Here is a 17,119-nt window from a genome sequence, read left to right as displayed (position 1 = left end):
AGTTAGTTCAGTAGCTTAATATTATATATTAATACCACCAGCTGCTGTAGGTCTTGTTGATACTGTGAAGATCATGGAAATGGCACATGAGGGCAGATGAGCACCTGAGGGCAGGTGTTCTGAATAAAGATGTGACGCTCACTATGGCACACTGCCCCCAAGGCTAATATGAGAAACATATGGATTTGCAACCGTCAGTGAGATAGCTTCTTGGAATAGAGCCTCTCAGAATAACATATCCATTCCCCTGCTTCCTGTTTTAGTGTACTACTGTAGATTTCACTTAAACCGTTTGCCTTTATGCATTATTTAGCCCAGTCAGAATTGTCTTTAAGTACTACCTGTAATTGTCTTACTTGGTGTGTATGTACGGTATGCATATCCTGTATGTGTGTTTAGCATCCATGACCATTAACACTTCCTGTTTATTTCCATGGTAACATTTGACAATCTGCCCCTTGACTACAGAGTGGAGCCCTGTTCTATGTGAGTAGCATGTAGTCCGTCCCTCACCTCTCTCACCCACCGCACTCCACTCACTAGACTAGCTCAAAACACAATGGGCAGAATATCCTGTAAAGGTGCTGCTATTGTCTCTGTGTACTATTCTGTATGTCTGTCCCTTTTATGGTTGTCAATGGGGACCCAATTGCAGCTTTTGTTTCTATCACCTTTGGGACTAAACTAGTTTAGTTTTAATCCACTCCATGCACTGTGTGGTGTCCCTGTTCTTACCTATAGTTGGCACTGCTTCTTTCAAATATCTCAGATTCTGGAAAATAAACATGACTTCCTGGTTTAATACATACTAATAAACACGTTTCCCACTTCCTAACTGACATATATCCCATTTGAAACAATCATACACCACAAGTCATAAACAGTGCATTTGTAATATGTTCCACTGTTATACTGGCAGACATTGAGCAAGACTCCTGTCAGGACCTCGTCACAAACTTCTCTCCCGCGTTCAATTTGGCTCCCGGTGAGCCTGCTGGAGAGCTTTTCACTCGCGAGGTGCTGGTGCTGCCAAATAGCCATAGCAGGCTTTACTAAATAGTCAGTTGCCTTCCAGCTAACTGGAGCTGGAGTAGGACTCTGGAGGAGAGCAGCTAGGGAGGGAGAGCCAAGGGGACCACAGCCCAGAGCTCAGCTCAACGGACTCCCCCAGGGAGATAGGGCCATGACATGGTCCAAGACCTACAGCAGCCTCTCCTCTGCTTGATCTACACAGACCCAGCCACAGAGCGCCCAGCAGGGACGATAATGGGGATTTTAATCTTTGTACTTTATTGAATTCACCACGGGGTGTTGACTGTGAATTTTGCCGTTTGTGTCTCAGTGGCAGTGCTACTTAGCTCACTAATGAATCCCCTTAGAACTGCTTCTTCCTGTCTTCGCAAGCCTTTCATCTGCTCCCTGCTTTGCCATGAGGGAGGAGTTTACACAGAAAGTTATTCTGACTTCCCCTGGAGGGGTGGGGGTTTGTTCCTGTTCCCAAAACCACAAACACAAGTCCAGTTGCCTGCTTCATTCGCACTCTCCCAACAGTCACTGAAGTGGTATTCTGCTTGTGAACATGTGCTTTGTAACGTCTGTCCAGCAGTGACTTCTTGTGGACTTGGAGAGATTTGTAACGTCTGTCCAGCAGTGACTGCTTGTGGACTTGGAGAGATGTGTAACATCTGTCCAGCAGTGACTGCTTGTGGACTTGGAGAGATTTGTAATGTCTGTCCAGCAGTGACTGCTTGTGGACTTGGAGAGATTTGTAATGTCGGTCCAGCGGTGACTGCTTTTGGACTTGGAGAGATTTGTAATGTCTGTCCAGCAGGGACTCTGCTTGTGGACTTGGAGAGATTTTTAATGTCTGTCCAGCAGTGACTCTGCTTGTGGACTTGGAGACATTTGTAATGTCTGTCCAGCAGGGACTCTGCTTGTGGACTTGGAGAGATTTGTAACGTCTGTCCAGCAGTGACTGCTTGTGGACTTGGAGAGATTTGTAATGTCTGTCCAGCAGTGACTGCTTTTGGACTTGGAGAGATTTGTAATGTCTGTCCCGCAGGGACTCTGCTTGTGGACTTGGAGAGATTTTTAATGTCTGTCCAGCAGTGACTCTGCTTGTGGACTTGGAGAGATTTGTAACGTCTGTCCAGCAGTGACTGCTTGTGGACTTGGAGAGATTTGTAACGTCTGTCCAGCAGGGACTCTGCTTGTGGACTTGGAGAGATTTGTAACGTCTGTCCAGCAGGGACTCTGCTTGTGGACTTGGAGAGATTTGTAACGTCTGTCCAGCAGGGACTCTGCTTGTGGACTTGGAGAGATTTGTAACGTCTGTCCAGCAGGGACTCTGCTTGTGGACTTGGAGAGATTTGTAACTTCTGTCCAGCAGGGACTCTGCTTGTGGACTTGGAGAGATTTGTAACGTCTGTCCAGCAGGGACTCTGCTTGTGGACTTGGAGAGATTTGCAATGTCTGTCCATTGACTCTGGTCTGTGGAGCAGATGTGAGCCCACATCCCCACCTGGCCTCTTCCTTGAAGATTTAATAGGACGGTTTTGACTGTTCCTCTGGCCCCCCAGTCTCCACAAACTGGGCCAAAGCACTGCCCGGAGGCCCTAACACTGATAACAAGTGAGGTTGAACAGGCTACAGAGGAAAGATTGAGAATAGAGAGGAGTTATTTCACAAAAGATTACATTCATTTCATAGTCGTGTCAATGTTAAGTGGTAAACGCTAGCATTGCCCGCAGTCACACTAACAACAACTATGTTATCAACAACTATGTGTCCCTGAGTTCTTCCAGGCCCCCTACAGTAGTTGACACTGTAGTGAATAGCCTCTTAACGTGGCTATGACGGTTTCCAGACACTGTTCATCAGAATAAGTGTAATGCATTCTATCAACAGTCATTTTATGGTCTTCTTGCTCACATAAACCGGATTATGTGGTACAATACATGTCCCGGAGATCTTCCAGGCCTGTCAGTTGTTGGCACGGCTAGTGATTAGCCCCCTTACATGACAATGATGGTTTCTGGAATCTGCCAGAACAAGAGTAACACACTCTGGAACGCTGGAATGTGGGTCAGCTTGTAATGCTCCTAAAGTGGACCCCTGCTGGTGTTTTGTGTTCGGCCCTTTGTTCCTACCCTCTCCCCAGTCTTGTCCTAGTCTGTAGACTGCGTTTGGCAGAGATTGGCAGCTTGTGGACATTAAACAGTCTCCGTTATGTCCTCTGTTCTAGTTTGTTCTAAAGCGTGTGGTGTTGTCAAGTTGTGCCATAAAGCACTGCGTTATAGAGACAGCGTGTGACAATGACTATAGGAAATGGTAAGACCACACTAACAGATCTGGGATCATGCTATAATTAACTGTCTGTGCAATCTGCCACTGGCAGATCAATTCATTCCTGCTTCATTTTCAGCAGCACGAAAACTCAATGAAAACAGCAGTCGGGCTCTCTGGCCCAGCTCTGGCAGCCAAAGATCACATTACGCGTCTCACGTCTGAACGCAAGGCTGATTTCCTAACCCCTAACTCATCCCACAGACATCCCTGGAAAAACGCCACAGTCTTGAGCGATCAAAATGTGTCTGGTGAGCTTGACGTAATGGGAAAATCCCATTCTCACCTAGCCGCAGAAAGGAAAAGCTCAAAGTACGGGCCATGTTATTTTTTTGGTGGGCCATCTTGGATTCCCCAGTCATGACCAAGACTAGAATGAGGTTCTGGATGGGATCGTAATGGGCCACCTGTCTAAACATCTGCACAGGGTCATGTTCATTAGGGTATACTGTAGCAACAGAAGATGAAAACCAGTGTTTCTTATTGGACACGTTTGGATACCACCTTTACATTTCGGAGCGTTTCGTTCCATTTCATACCTATTGAACATTCTATTCCGCCCTGGCAGTCAGCCAGATAGGATCTACGATAGGTGTGAGAAGTGAACAGAGCACCATTCCCTCCCTCCCTCCCTTAACGGGATCTCTAATGATGACGGATTTTTCCTTATAGGATTGAGTGTGTCTCTGGCTTGTGTCAGTGTGTTAAACTGGTCTGTTTCCCCAGTATCTGTCAGTGTGCTAAACGATTGAGTCCGTTTCCTCAGGGTCTCTATCTCAATCACTAACTGGAGAGATATGGCCTTCCTCTCTGAGTCACCTCATTCGCCCCAACTCATCCAGCACCCACCCATCCGCCTGGCTCACAGCAGCGAGCTCCCCACACGTAATACACCACCACGCTGAGACACAGCTGTGTACTGTTCAATACATGAGACATCTGTGGATAGATTTATTGGTTTGTCTGTTGCACAAATATACTGGTACTTTTCATGATTGTACTGTGTACCTCGACAGTGTAAACAGGGATTGATTGGATTAGGTTGTACTGCAGGCTCGATGGTTAGACAATGGCTTCCATCATCAAGATGGCGCCGACAGACATTGGCAGCTCTGCTTCTAGCTCCTAAGCAACGTTGGAGCATTTATTTTCTTTCTTTGTTGTGATTTGACAAGCATTTCGCCACACCCGCAGTTACATCTGCCAGAATATGTGTATGCGACCAATAACATTTGATTTGATTTGATGCCTTTGATGTTGGTCTCACAATAGAAAGAGGAGATGCAAGCCCCGAGTCCAGATGGGTTTGAACATTCGCTTGTGGATGTGTTGAGCTTCAACTGAACCATATGCGGTGTGGAGAGAGTCATTGCAGTTCTGCTCTGTTGTGTTCCACCACTGAGGTTCCACCACTGAGCAACAAGGTTCTAATCCATTCCATTCCAAACCCAGAGGTTCTACACTGAGTGACCAGACAACAGGAAACGCGTGCCGTTAACGCACAGAACAGGCCCAATTTATTCAAAGAAATTAGATTCTCATCTCTTTCTCCCTATCCCCTCCATCTCTTTAGTTTTAGTTGGACGTACTGTTGTAGGATATTGAGCAGAGAGACTGTAAAGTGGTTTCCTGAACATGTTCCATTGATCTGTCTTTTACAGCGTTACAATACCTGTCGTTTCCTGTCCAATACCTGTCAATTCTCTCTTTTCTACTAGTTTTTATGGTCATCAACATTACTGGGGAAACAGTGTCCGTCCGCCTACATATGTTTCATGATCAATAGTCTGTGTGACATTATGTGATTGTTAGATTGACATTGACGAACATAAAATGGGTCATTGTGTGTATTGGGGGGAAAAAATTATCCTGGGCCAAATTTTTTTGTGCATGTTATTTGTTAAAGGTTTAGTTGGGGGAAGGGGGCATATGTGCTTGGACCCAGTGCTTGGCTGTAATATCGCTCCTCTTTTTCAGGGTGAATTGGAACGTCAACTCTTACAGGCCAACCCCATCCTCGAGTCCTTCGGCAACGCCAAGACAGTGAAGAATGACAACTCATCACGATTCGTAAGTAAAGCATGTATACATATTTCCCCAAAATAATGCCATTCTCAAGACCGTATCGAGCTTCATTTGAAGTCTTCCCTATGTTTATAATGTATGTTCCTCTGTGGCTTACTAAAAGCCACTCATGCCATCTCACTCACTATCTCTTGCTCAAATAACTGGCACTTGAGACAGATTTAGCTGGCATGTGTGTTTGTTGGGAGTTTTCCAAAACTTCCTGGAATCTTTTGATGATAAGGAAGAGAAATCAATAGAGAGGAATGTATTTTATTATCTTTCTATTATTACACAGGAACATTGCAGCAGGACAAGAAACGTTTCTGCTATTCATTAATGACTGCTTTGATTCTGGATCCAGTTTAGATTAGAGAGGTTTGTTCTGTTTGTTCACAGTCAGGTCACAGCCTCATGCACAGGGGTAGTAGTCTAATCCAGACCCCAGGACAGTAGAGGCCAACAGGAATGTAGTCTAATCCAGACCCCAGGACAGTAGAGGCCAACAGGAATGTAGTCTAATCCAGACCCCAGGACAGTAGAGGCCAACAGGAATGTAGTCTAATCCAGACCCCAGGACAGTAGAGGCCAACAGGAATGTAGTCTAATCCAGACCCCAGGACAGTAGAGGCCAACAGGAATGTAGTCTAATCCAGACCCCAGGACAGTAGAGGCCAACAGGAATGTAGTCTAATCCAGACCCCAGGACAGTAGAGGCCAACAGGAATGTAGTCTAATCCAGACCCCAGGACAGTAGAGACCAACAGGAATGTAGTCTAATCCAGACCCCATGACAGTAGAGGCCAACAGGAATGTAGTCTAATCCAGACCCCAGGACAGTAGAGGCCAACAGGAATGTAGTCTAATCCAGACCCGAGGACAGTAGAGGCCAACAGGAATGTAGTCTAATCCAGACCCCAGGACAGTAGAGGCCAACAGGAATGTAGTCTACTCCAGACCCCAGGACAATAGAGACCAAAATGAATGTAGTCTACTCTAGACCCCAGGACAGTAGAGGCCAACAGGAATGTAGTCTACTCCAGACCCCAGGACAGTAGAGGCCAACAGGAATGTAGTCTACTCCAGACCCCAGGACAGTAGAGGCCAACAGGAATGTAGTCTAATCCAGACCCCAGGACAGTAGAGGCCAACAGGAATGTAGTCTAATCCAGACCACAGGACAGTAGAGGCCAACAGGAATGTAGTCTAATCCAGACCCCAGGACAGTAGAGACCAACAGGAATGTAGTCTAATCCAGACCCCAGGACAGTAGAGACCAACAGGAATGTAGTCTAATCCAGACCCCAGGACAGTAGAGACCAACAGGAATGTAGTCTACTCTAGACCCCAGGACAGTAGAGGCCAACAGGAATATAGTCTAATCCAGACTCCAGGACAGTAGAAACCAACATGAATGTAGTCTAATCCAGACCCCAGGACAGTAGAGACCAACAGGAATGTAGTCTAATCCAGACCCCAGGACAGTAGAGGCCAACAGGAATATAGTCTAATCCAGACCCCAGGACAGTAGAGGCCAACAGGAATGTAGTCTAATCCAGACCCCAGGACAGTAGAGGCCAACAGGAATGTAGTCTAATCCAGACCCCAGGACAGTAGAGGCCAACAGGAATGTAGTCTAATCCAGACCCCAGGACAGTAGAGGCCAACAGGAATGTAGTCTAATCCAGACCCCAGGACAGTAGAGGCCAACAGGAATGTAGTCTAATCCAGACCCCAGGACAGTAGAGACCAACAGGAATGTGGCCAAATGAGGATAAAATACAATGGCCTGGACTGGTCTCAGATCTGTGTATGTGCTTTAGCCAACTCATCTGACTACAGTAGTTGACTAAAGCACATACAGTTCTGGGACCAAACTAATCAAATGTAGCCTTATTGTGATGTGACTCAGAGGGAGAAAAGGGAAGGCCTTGCAGCACAGTGTGAGACCTGGTTGAGGGAGACGTGGATGCGGTGAAATGGTTTGTCTGCTTTTCTCACCCTCCGTTTCTCTCTCCCTCAAGGGAAAGTTCATCCGGATCAACTTTGATGTCACCGGATACATCGTCGGGGCCAACATCGAAACTTGTATCCTTCCAAACAGCTAGCTTAAATGTTCCATGCAAGCTATGATATGAATCATTTACATAAACGGACAGATTTTGATGGGTATTGTTGTATTATGCTAATTAGATTCCAGCTGGGGCCGCATAAATCTACTCTAGGGGGTTAATATCTTTCTTTACTGTATAAAGGCTGCCCTTCCTTGACTGTGATGGGACAGATCTACTGGAGAAATCGAGAGCTGTTCGCCAAGCCAAAGACGAGCGCACCTTCCACATCTTCTACCAGCTGCTGTGTGGGGCAGGAGAACATCTCAGGTGTAAGTAGTCTGATATGTACCATCAGCATAACTTCAACGACCCGGACCCATATGGCCTCTGTAAAGAATAGTCACCCTCTGACATGCAGAACATTGTTTCTCTAGCCGTTGGCCTGAGGTGTCTTGACGCCCACTCAGACTCAGTGTCGCTCACTAGCTGGTATCACAATAACATCACCTGTCAGGCATGTTTGCCTTTTGTCCTGTGTGACCTCGGAGCAGCTATCTCCACGTCATTTCCCTTTCCTCTGTGCAGCGGACCTGCTCCTGGAGGGCTTCAACAGCTACCGCTTCCTGTCCAACGGCAACGTTACCGTCCCTGGTCAGCAGGACAAAGACAACTTCCAGGAGACCATGGATGCCATGCACATCATGAGCTTCTCCCACGACGAGATCCTGGGTACCACCCTCCTCACTCTCATCTGTCTGACTGTCAACTTTTTAAAGCCCGTTGTTACATCAACACTTTACAGCTTTGCAGTAATTATTATAACTATTATTAGTAATTATTATAACTTTCCATGCTCATAACAGTTCCATGTATTCCAACAAACACAGAGCAGTGTGTGCCGTTCATGGTAAGTTTATGATAACGTCCTCTGTGCTTGCAGCCATGCTGAAGGTGGTCTCCTCCGTGCTTCAGTTTGGGAACATCGTCTTCAAGAAGGAGAGGAACTCAGACCAGGCCTCTATGCCTGAGAACACAGGTAGGTAGTTGGCAGTTGTCACATGTATTGATGTCAAGGAAGCTCCTCACATTCTCACGTTCAGACCTTATCGTCCTCTTCCTCATCTTCCTCCCAGACCTGTGCTAACCAGGCTGGGTCACACGTCAGAGCTGTAACTATTTAACCTTCCCATCTCTCCCTGGCCCTGTCACACACCTTCAAACAACATCATTATTCAGATTTACTCCCCTACTTTACCTCGAACAAAGAACAAACGAAAACGTTGCCTCAACCGTGCGTGTTACTGCTGCATTCCTGGTATTTAAAGAGGAGAGGGTAGCAAGTGCGTGTCAATGCCGTGGCCCAGACAGTTATTACCAAATGTGGAAAACGGATCTAGGACAGAAGCAGATGTTTTTAGCAGGCTCTACGCTGGCAACTCTACCCCTGGAAATGATGCAGATGGTATCGTTCTTACCTCTCCAGAAGCTCCCGCTGTGACAAATATTTAAAATTCAAACATCTCCCCCAGGTCCAAAAGACAAATATCATTAAAGCCGTTTTGACATGTCTTAAATCAAGTCTGTGTTGTTAACCCACGGGTGTTCTAAATAGCTGTGTGTTTAACTACCCCCTACCCTGAGCTCTAGTCCAGACCTGGTTTCAAGTACTATTCTAAGTTATTTCAAATACTTAAGCTGTGGTTGGTTGAGCTTGCATTTTGCAATGGAACCAATACAAAAGTCCCAAAAGTGCAAACCCCATTCACCTGACACTCCAGACAGACTAGAGCCAATGCCCAAACTACTTGAAATATTTCAAATAGTATTTGGATCCAGGTCTGCTCCAGGCATACCTTAGAGTTACTGGACTGGCAGGGGGAGGCAGTCAGTTCTTGCTTATTATTCTTTACCATTAACGGTCAAATGTGAGCAACTTCTGGCAGAAGGGGGAGAATGTAATTCTTAGCTACCGACTATGTGGCGCTGTGGCCTGCTGCCAGTGGTATGAATTTTCTGGTGGTCTCAAGCGGTGGTGGAAAGTCCTATATGGTTTTTACTGTTTTCCAACTCACTGGTGTTTATGGGAATTGGAGGATTAATAGGGTTATCTGTCGGGTCTATATAAAAAAAAAAAATATATATATATAATCATATCCCAATAACATTTAACCTCAAATGTTGCTTCTTCTTTCCCTGCTACTGCTTTGAGTCTATGTAAGGGATATTTGAGTATTGTAAAGTTATTTGTGTTGCCTGTAATCACATCTTGAGAACGAACGTTTAATGTTACTACTGTTTTCCCTGTTTTTCACCCCTCCTCTATCTCCCTCCTCCTCTTCCTCCTCCTCCTCCTCCTCTCCTCTACCAGCGGCCCAGAAGTTGTGTCACCTGTTGGGGCTGAACGTGATGGAGTTCACCCGGGCCATCCTGTCTCCAAGGATCAAGGTGGGACGAGACTATGTCCAGAAGGCCCAGACCAAAGAACAGGTAAAACACAAACGCTACGCCACAGAAGCTCTCATTGCGTCACTCATCACCCCTTTATGGACTCACTGTACTGCTGACTCTGGATCAGGATAAGGTTAGTACTGTGGGGTGTGTTTCCCGTCCACCTCTGTGTTAGATTTAGAACAATAGAGAGGTCTAGCCGTGCGACCCCAAGGCTGAGAATGGCAGACTCACTTGCCAAGTCATACCAGAGAAAGACAATCTAATAAGGAATGCATATTTCTCTCTCCCCCACCCCTCTGTCTCGTTTTCTCTCTCTAGGCTGACTTTGCAGTGGAGGCTCTGGCCAAGGCCACATACGAGCGTCTGTTCCGCTGGCTGGTCCACCGCATCAACAAGGCCCTGGACCGTACCAAACGCCAGGGGGCCTCCTTCATCGGCATCCTGGACATCGCTGGCTTTGAGATCTTCCAGGTACTTAATTGCGTAGGCCTCTACAGGTACTTCAATACATGGCAAATAAGGCCTCCACAAGGTCCCTCCATTTCTTCCATATACAGAGAAAACAGCTAGAGAAGAGAGAGGGGACTTGGTTTGGTTCATCCTGTCTATGGAACTGGTCATCTGAATCGTCTAAGGATGTTTTTTTGTAGGTAAATGATCTGATTGACATTTTTGGGAAACAGCTGATCATTTATCCTGTGGACCAATTGCACTTTGAACCCATTCCCTCCTCAGGGTCAATTATGGGAATCTCAGCACTTCTGAAAATGCCTCTTGGGTGTCATCCTCATTTAGTTTTATATCATTCACACCAAGGTCATTCGTTGGACTATCACTTGATAGACAATACTTATCATGCGAGGCTCGTTCAACAAGAGGCGAGTTCAGACGGTTCAGACATTGTTGACATGAACCTTGTCGTCGATAGAACACTCGATTTCCCAAGATCACTAAATCTGGTGCTGAAATCCCAACATGTCTGTTTCCCTTCTGGTTTGTGGCAGCTGTTTATTCCCCCACTAAAACTTTTGGCTGCAGTGTTGTAATGTTGAGCCAAAAGAACAGGAAAATAAATCACGATCCCTGGGATCAATTTAGTGAGAGCAAACAAAAATCAATCAGCTGCAGTTATTGTTTTGGCTTTTTGGTTAAAAAGACAAAACCCTCATAGTTCAGAACGAAGACTGTAAAAAGCAGGAGGTTACCGGTGCCAGTTTGAGCTGAAGGAATCTCACCATTTTGGCTATGGAGAAGTGGTATTCATTGGTGTTTCATAAATGAAATAATGTAGTCTGGTTGATTTTACATATCTGAAACTCCTTACAAATCAATTTCCCCCTAGGGATGAATTAAGAAATTATCCATCTTACTGCTTTCTTCACTTTTGAGACAAAGTTCCTTGAGTTTCTGAGTTCTGAAAAGATCAAATCAATTTGTATGCCTTTCTCCTGTAGCTGAACTCGTTTGAGCAGCTGTGCATCAACTACACCAACGAGAAGCTGCAGCAGCTGTTCAACCACACCATGTTCGTCCTGGAGCAGGAGGAGTACCAGAGGGAGGGCATCGAGTGGAGCTTCATTGACTTCGGCCTGGACCTGCAGCCCTGCATCGACCTCATCGAGAGGCCGGTCAGTATCCGTTTAAGGAGTGTGTGTGTGTGTCCTGTGGTGTTGTGCTGTTGTCGATACTTGGGTCATGTTCAATGAGCAGCTAACGTTTTGAAACAGAGTGAATCGGTAAGGAACGTTTTTCCCCGGTGTCCTATTGAACACGGCCCTGTTGTGTGCTGTCATCCTGCAGGCGAACCCTCCTGGTGTGCTGGCTCTATTGGATGAGGAGTGCTGGTTCCCCAAGGCCACAGACAAGACGTTCATCGACAAGCTGGTCCAGGAGCAGGGCACCCATTCCAAGTTCCAGAAGCCCAGACAGCTAAAGGACAAGGCTGACTTCTGCATCATCCACTACGCTGGCAAGGTACGGACCGGTGAGATTACACATAGGTGGTGGAGGATAGTTTAAGGGATAGTTGACATTTTTTTTGTAACCCAAAGATTGGTGTAAAAATCCAGAAAACTATCGAGTCAAAGATTAAACATGTACAATACACTGGGATGGATTATAGACAGATTATTTTCCTCTGAGGCGGTTTTTGGGGCTATTTTTATGTATCCACTTACAAATGACTTTGGATTACGTCATCTGCACTACTTGTAGACCCCAGAGCCTTTGGCTTGTAGTATTCTTGGAGGAACACCAGGTCCTTTCAAGCTGCAGAACTTACTTCTAGAACTTCCAGATCTTCTGATTTCTCTGAGGTTTTCCCCTTGTAGTGGTCTTGGAGACACCAGGTCCTTTTGGAAAGCCACTGTTATAATGTGTCCTGAGGCATTGTCTGTTCCATCACTAGCCCCTATCCTGTTCCCATCAACCTCTGGCTGCTGGATCGCTCTTGACGCACAGCTTCTCCTCTGTGGTATTCAAATTCCGCAGGAGGGATAGTCCTGGTTTTATGTATCAGATATGTGGGAGAAGGTTTGGCTAGTAGCTCTAGCGTCCAGTCAGTGTTGCGCAATTAGAGACCCGGGCCCCTTTCAGTGCAGGCAGTCCTGCGGTACACCGTAACCACATCTGTTCAATATTATGTCGACGTCGTCTTTAAACACACTGGCCTGGAATGATTTGGAGTCTTATGTCATCTCTAGTGAAATGAATTTGGAACCTCAACAGTCATTTTGTTTGTACATCACCACTCTCCGACAGTTCAATTCCATAAACTTTATTCATCCCGGAAGGGCAATTATTGCTAATATCTCTCACGGCCTGGATGGTTCTGACCTTCTCCCCCCTCCCCAGGTGGACTACAAGGCAGATGAGTGGCTGATGAAGAACATGGACCCCCTGAATGACAACGTGGCCACGCTGCTCAACCAGTCCACTGACAAGTTTGTGGCCGAGCTCTGGAGAGACGGTAAGTTACGTCCCCGGTCCCTGTCCTGTCCACATGGTTGACAGAGAAGGAATGTGTTAGCACTGGCTTGATGATTAACAGTTATTATTACTTAGATTGGTTAATTCATCATAATTCAGGCCTATTTGTTTTAGAGATTTAGGGACAATGTTTGCTGCTTATTTAGCTAACATGGTACCAATAGTAATCAGTCGGACTTCAGCCTTCTAACCTCTGTTTGTGTTTTCACCTTTTTCTGTTTTCATTTTCTCTTCTGTCAGGTGTTTTTATCCCCCTGTCTCTCTGTATCGTAGAGATACAGAACAATGTCACTAGTCTTGATGAGCCTCCAGGTGAATGTTATGACTGTAGCTGTAGAAGGTTCCATGCTTAGCAGCGCAGCATGGTGTTGTCCATAGAGATGGATGATGTTTTATGTTATGACATGCTGATGTAGATCCATGGCTTAGCAGCGCAGCATGGTGTTGTCCATAGAGATGGATGATGTTTTATGTTATGACATGCTGATGTAGATCCATGGCTTAGCAGCGCAGCATGGTGTTGTCCATAGAGATGGATGATGTTTTATGTTATGACATACTGATGTAGATCCATGGCTTAGCAGCGCAGCATGGTGTTGTCCATAGAGATGGATGATGTTTTATGTTATGACATGCTGATGTAGATCCATGGCTTAGCAGCGCAGCATGGTGTTGTCCATAGAGATGGATGATGTTTTATGTTATGACATGCTGATGTAGATCCATGGCTTAGCAGCGCAGCATGGTGTTGTCCATAGAGATGGATGATGTTTTATGTTATGACATGCTGATGTAGATCCATGGCTTAGCAGCGCAGCATGGTGTTGTCCATAGAGATGGATGATGTTTTATGTTATGACACGCTGATGTAGATCCATGGCTTAGCAGCGCAGCATGGTGTTGTCCATAGAGATGGATGATGTTTTATGTTATGACATGCTGATGTAGATCCATGGCTTAGCAGCGCAGCATGGTGTTGTCCATAGAGATGGATGATGTTTTATGTTATGACACGCTGATGTAGATCCATGGCTTAGCAGCGCAGCATGGTGTTGTCCATAGAGATGGATGATGTTTTATGTTATGACATGCTGATGTAGATCCATGGCTTAGCAGCGCAGCATGGTGTTGTCCATAGAGATGGATGATGTTTTATGTTATGACATGCTGATGTAGATCCATGGCTTAGCAGCGCAGCATGGTGTTGTCCATAGAGATGGATGATGTTTTATGTTATGACATGCTGATGTAGATCCATGGCTTAGCAGCGCAGCATGGTGTTGTCCATAGAGATGGATGATGTTTTATGTTATGACATGCTGATGTAGATCCATGGCTTAGCAGCGCAGCATGGTGTTGTCCATAGAGATGGATGATGTTTTATGTTATGACACGCTGATGTAGATCCATGGCTTAGCAGCGCAGCATGGTGTTGTCCATAGAGATGGATGATGTTTTATGTTATGACATGCTGATGTAGATCCATGGCTTAGCAGCGCAGCATGGTGTTGTCCATAGAGATGGATGATGTTTTATGTTATGACACGCTGATGTAGATCCATGGCTTAGCAGTGCAGCATGGTGTTGTCCATAGAGATGGATGATGTTTTATGTTATGACATGCTGATGTAGATCCATGGCTTAGCAGCGCAGCATGGTGTTGTCCATAGAGATGGATGATGTTTTATGTTATGACATGCTGATGTAGATCCATGGCTTAGCAGCGCAGCATGGTGTTGTCCATAGAGATGGATGATGTTTTATGTTATGACATGCTGATGTAGATCCATGGCTTAGCAGCGCAGCATGGTGTTGTCCATAGAGATGGATGATGTTTTATGTTATGACATGCTGATGTAGATCCATGGCTTAGCAGCGCAGCATGGTGTTGTCCATAGAGATGGATGATGTTTTATGTTATGACATGCTGATGTAGATCCATGGCTTAGCAGCGCAGCATGGTGTTGTCCATAGAGATGGATGATGTTTTATGTTATGACACGCTGATGTAGATCCATGGCTTAGCAGTGCAGCATGGTGTTGTCCATAGAGATGGATGATGTTTTATGTTATGACATGCTGATGTAGATCCATGGCTTAGCAGCGCAGCATGGTGTTGTCCATAGAGATGGATGATGTTTTATGTTATGACACGCTGATGTAGATCCATGGCTTAGCAGCGCAGCATGGTGTTGTCCATAGAGATGGATGATGTTTTATGTTATGACACGCTGATGTAGATCCATGGCTTAGCAGTGCAGCATGGTGAAGCCTAGCTCCATACAGAGGCTCCCGTCGCTTCTAGGCTGCATGTCATTGTTGGTCGATGCCTATGTCTCGGTACTAGTATAGTAGTCATTAGACTAATGGATGGCAATACCTTTCAGTAATGCTCTTCTCCTGCTAGCATAAGATACTGCCTACTTAGACTGAATTGGTCTGAAAAGCCTGTATTATTGTTTTGTTCAATTCAAATTATTTAATGATTACACCATGAAGAAAATACAACAAAACAATAATACAGGCCTTTCAGACCAATTTAGTCCACTTCCCGGAGAGTAGTTAAGGTATAGGTACCTAATCATTTGGTCACGGAACCTATTTTGTATTAGAACCAATACTGAAGTGTCTGCCAATTTACTACTTGAGAATATGGGAGACCTAATGTCTTATACAGACTGGTGTCACGCTTCATATATCCTTGTTGTTGACAACACACACAACCGGAATTATTCACAGATGTCTTCCTATTTCCACACAATCTGTCACGGTTCCCTGCCCCAATAGGGCATAAACCAAACATTATCCTAATTGCTGCTGCTTATACACACAAATCACGTTCAAAAAATATTTGCTTTTCTAACCGTGAATGAGGCTCTCCTCCAGAACTTATAGGCAACCTTCTATCTCCATCCACGTTCCTCCTTTGTCCTTCCCCATGGACTACTTCTCTACAACCTACCATACTAGTACTCAAGCATGCCACTTTATCCATACACACGCACACACTCTACGGCCTCACGGCCATTGCGGCTGGGGCTTTTGTCCCACTTACGGATCTCGCAGGGGAACACCCCCACTAGAGACCTATCCTAAACGGAACTTACCTTACATTGTAGTGTCACCCATGGAACTTGCAGAGAACTAGCTCTACTCGGAACCTATTCTTACGGAAAACCTCCCCGTAACCCTATATTTCTATGGATCTTGCAGAGGAACACCCCCACTTGGGACCTATCCATACGTAACCTACCCTCCCCCAATATTTTACGACTGGTCGTAACACGATGGGACTACTGAATAAACTTAGGCTTTCTAGGTCCGTGTCCTATAATTCGTTCAGCCTACGACTCTCATCTCCCCAAAATGTCAGAATGAGTGGTAACAGGTGTAGGAACTGTGCCTAGCTTGTTTTTGGTGCCGGCTCCTGTTTCACTGATTCGGACTCTTTAGTTTGACTGTAAATCGTGGTGAATCCTGCCGACAACTCCAACTGTTAGGTTCTGAACAAGTAGAGTAAAAACTCACGGACAACTAGAAAAAGCTCAAGCCAAGTTTATTCACCCACTGGGTCATACAGCTGCAAAGACAAAGACATGTTTACACAAGCACATATATTTATACCCTCCTACTAGGAGGAGTCAACTCCTTGCACATCTAGACAGCTAATACACCTATGTTGCTAGTCAGTAACTTAATTGGTTCCTCTCACTGGTGTCGTCATGGCCTTGCCTGATGCTGGAACCTTTGTGGGCGTGGAAGTATGTGTGTGTGGGATAGGACTGTTCCTTCTCACTTCATCTGACCTGACCTCGGGCTTGAATTCCTAGCTCCTCCCTAACTCACGACTGACCTACATTATCAGTGACTGAAACCAGACCGTTGCCCTTTGCCTCCCTCCTTAGGAGCCATGAGATTTAACAATAGCATGTTTGACAGAATGTCAACTTTCTGCACTCCCTCTTGTCTCAGTCAGTAACTTTCCATACACCTAGTTCCAATCCACCCTCCATTGACCCCAACATATACATTCCTTATACATGTACAGTAATCCAGAAGATCTAGTCTGGTAACATGAAGAAGTATTTCAAGCTAGAATCCAACAATAGTGACAGATTCACACATTACTTTCCAGTTGTTTTTGTCTCCTCGGCTATAGAAGGTTGTAGCATAGAGACAAACCAAAGATATCCCATATGCATCGGCGTCACATCTTT

The 17,119-nt window shown here is 45.5% G+C and overlaps 1 protein-coding gene across 6 annotated transcripts in view; it reads left to right on the top strand.

The window, feature by feature from the left end:
- LOC110495112 (myosin-10) overlaps positions 1-17,119 on the top strand; it is a 99,601-nt gene that overhangs the window by 59,265 nt on the left and 23,217 nt on the right. For 5 of the 6 annotated variants that reach the window (XM_036949466.1, XM_036949464.1, XM_036949467.1 and 2 more), the window contains 11 exons: positions 469-486; positions 5,323-5,415; positions 7,434-7,497; positions 7,694-7,792; positions 8,049-8,192; positions 8,404-8,499; positions 9,832-9,950; positions 10,233-10,385; positions 11,369-11,542; positions 11,715-11,888; positions 12,768-12,882. In XM_036949466.1, coding sequence (XP_036805361.1) covers positions 469-486; positions 5,323-5,415; positions 7,434-7,497; positions 7,694-7,792; positions 8,049-8,192; positions 8,404-8,499; positions 9,832-9,950; positions 10,233-10,385; positions 11,369-11,542; positions 11,715-11,888; positions 12,768-12,882 — 1,249 coding nt within the window. The remainder of the gene's footprint in view (positions 1-468; positions 487-5,322; positions 5,416-7,433; positions 7,498-7,693; positions 7,793-8,048; positions 8,193-8,403; positions 8,500-9,831; positions 9,951-10,232; positions 10,386-11,368; positions 11,543-11,714; positions 11,889-12,767; positions 12,883-17,119) is intronic. The other variant, XM_036949468.1, reaches the window with a different exon arrangement.

The sequence above is a fragment of the Oncorhynchus mykiss genome, chromosome 17 (genome assembly GCF_013265735.2).
Source record: "Oncorhynchus mykiss isolate Arlee chromosome 17, USDA_OmykA_1.1, whole genome shotgun sequence".
In the NCBI taxonomy this organism is placed as follows: Eukaryota; Metazoa; Chordata; class Actinopteri; order Salmoniformes; family Salmonidae; genus Oncorhynchus; species Oncorhynchus mykiss.
The sequence above is the reverse complement of the archived record's forward strand: the minus strand, read 5'-3'. Positions and strand labels throughout refer to the sequence as shown.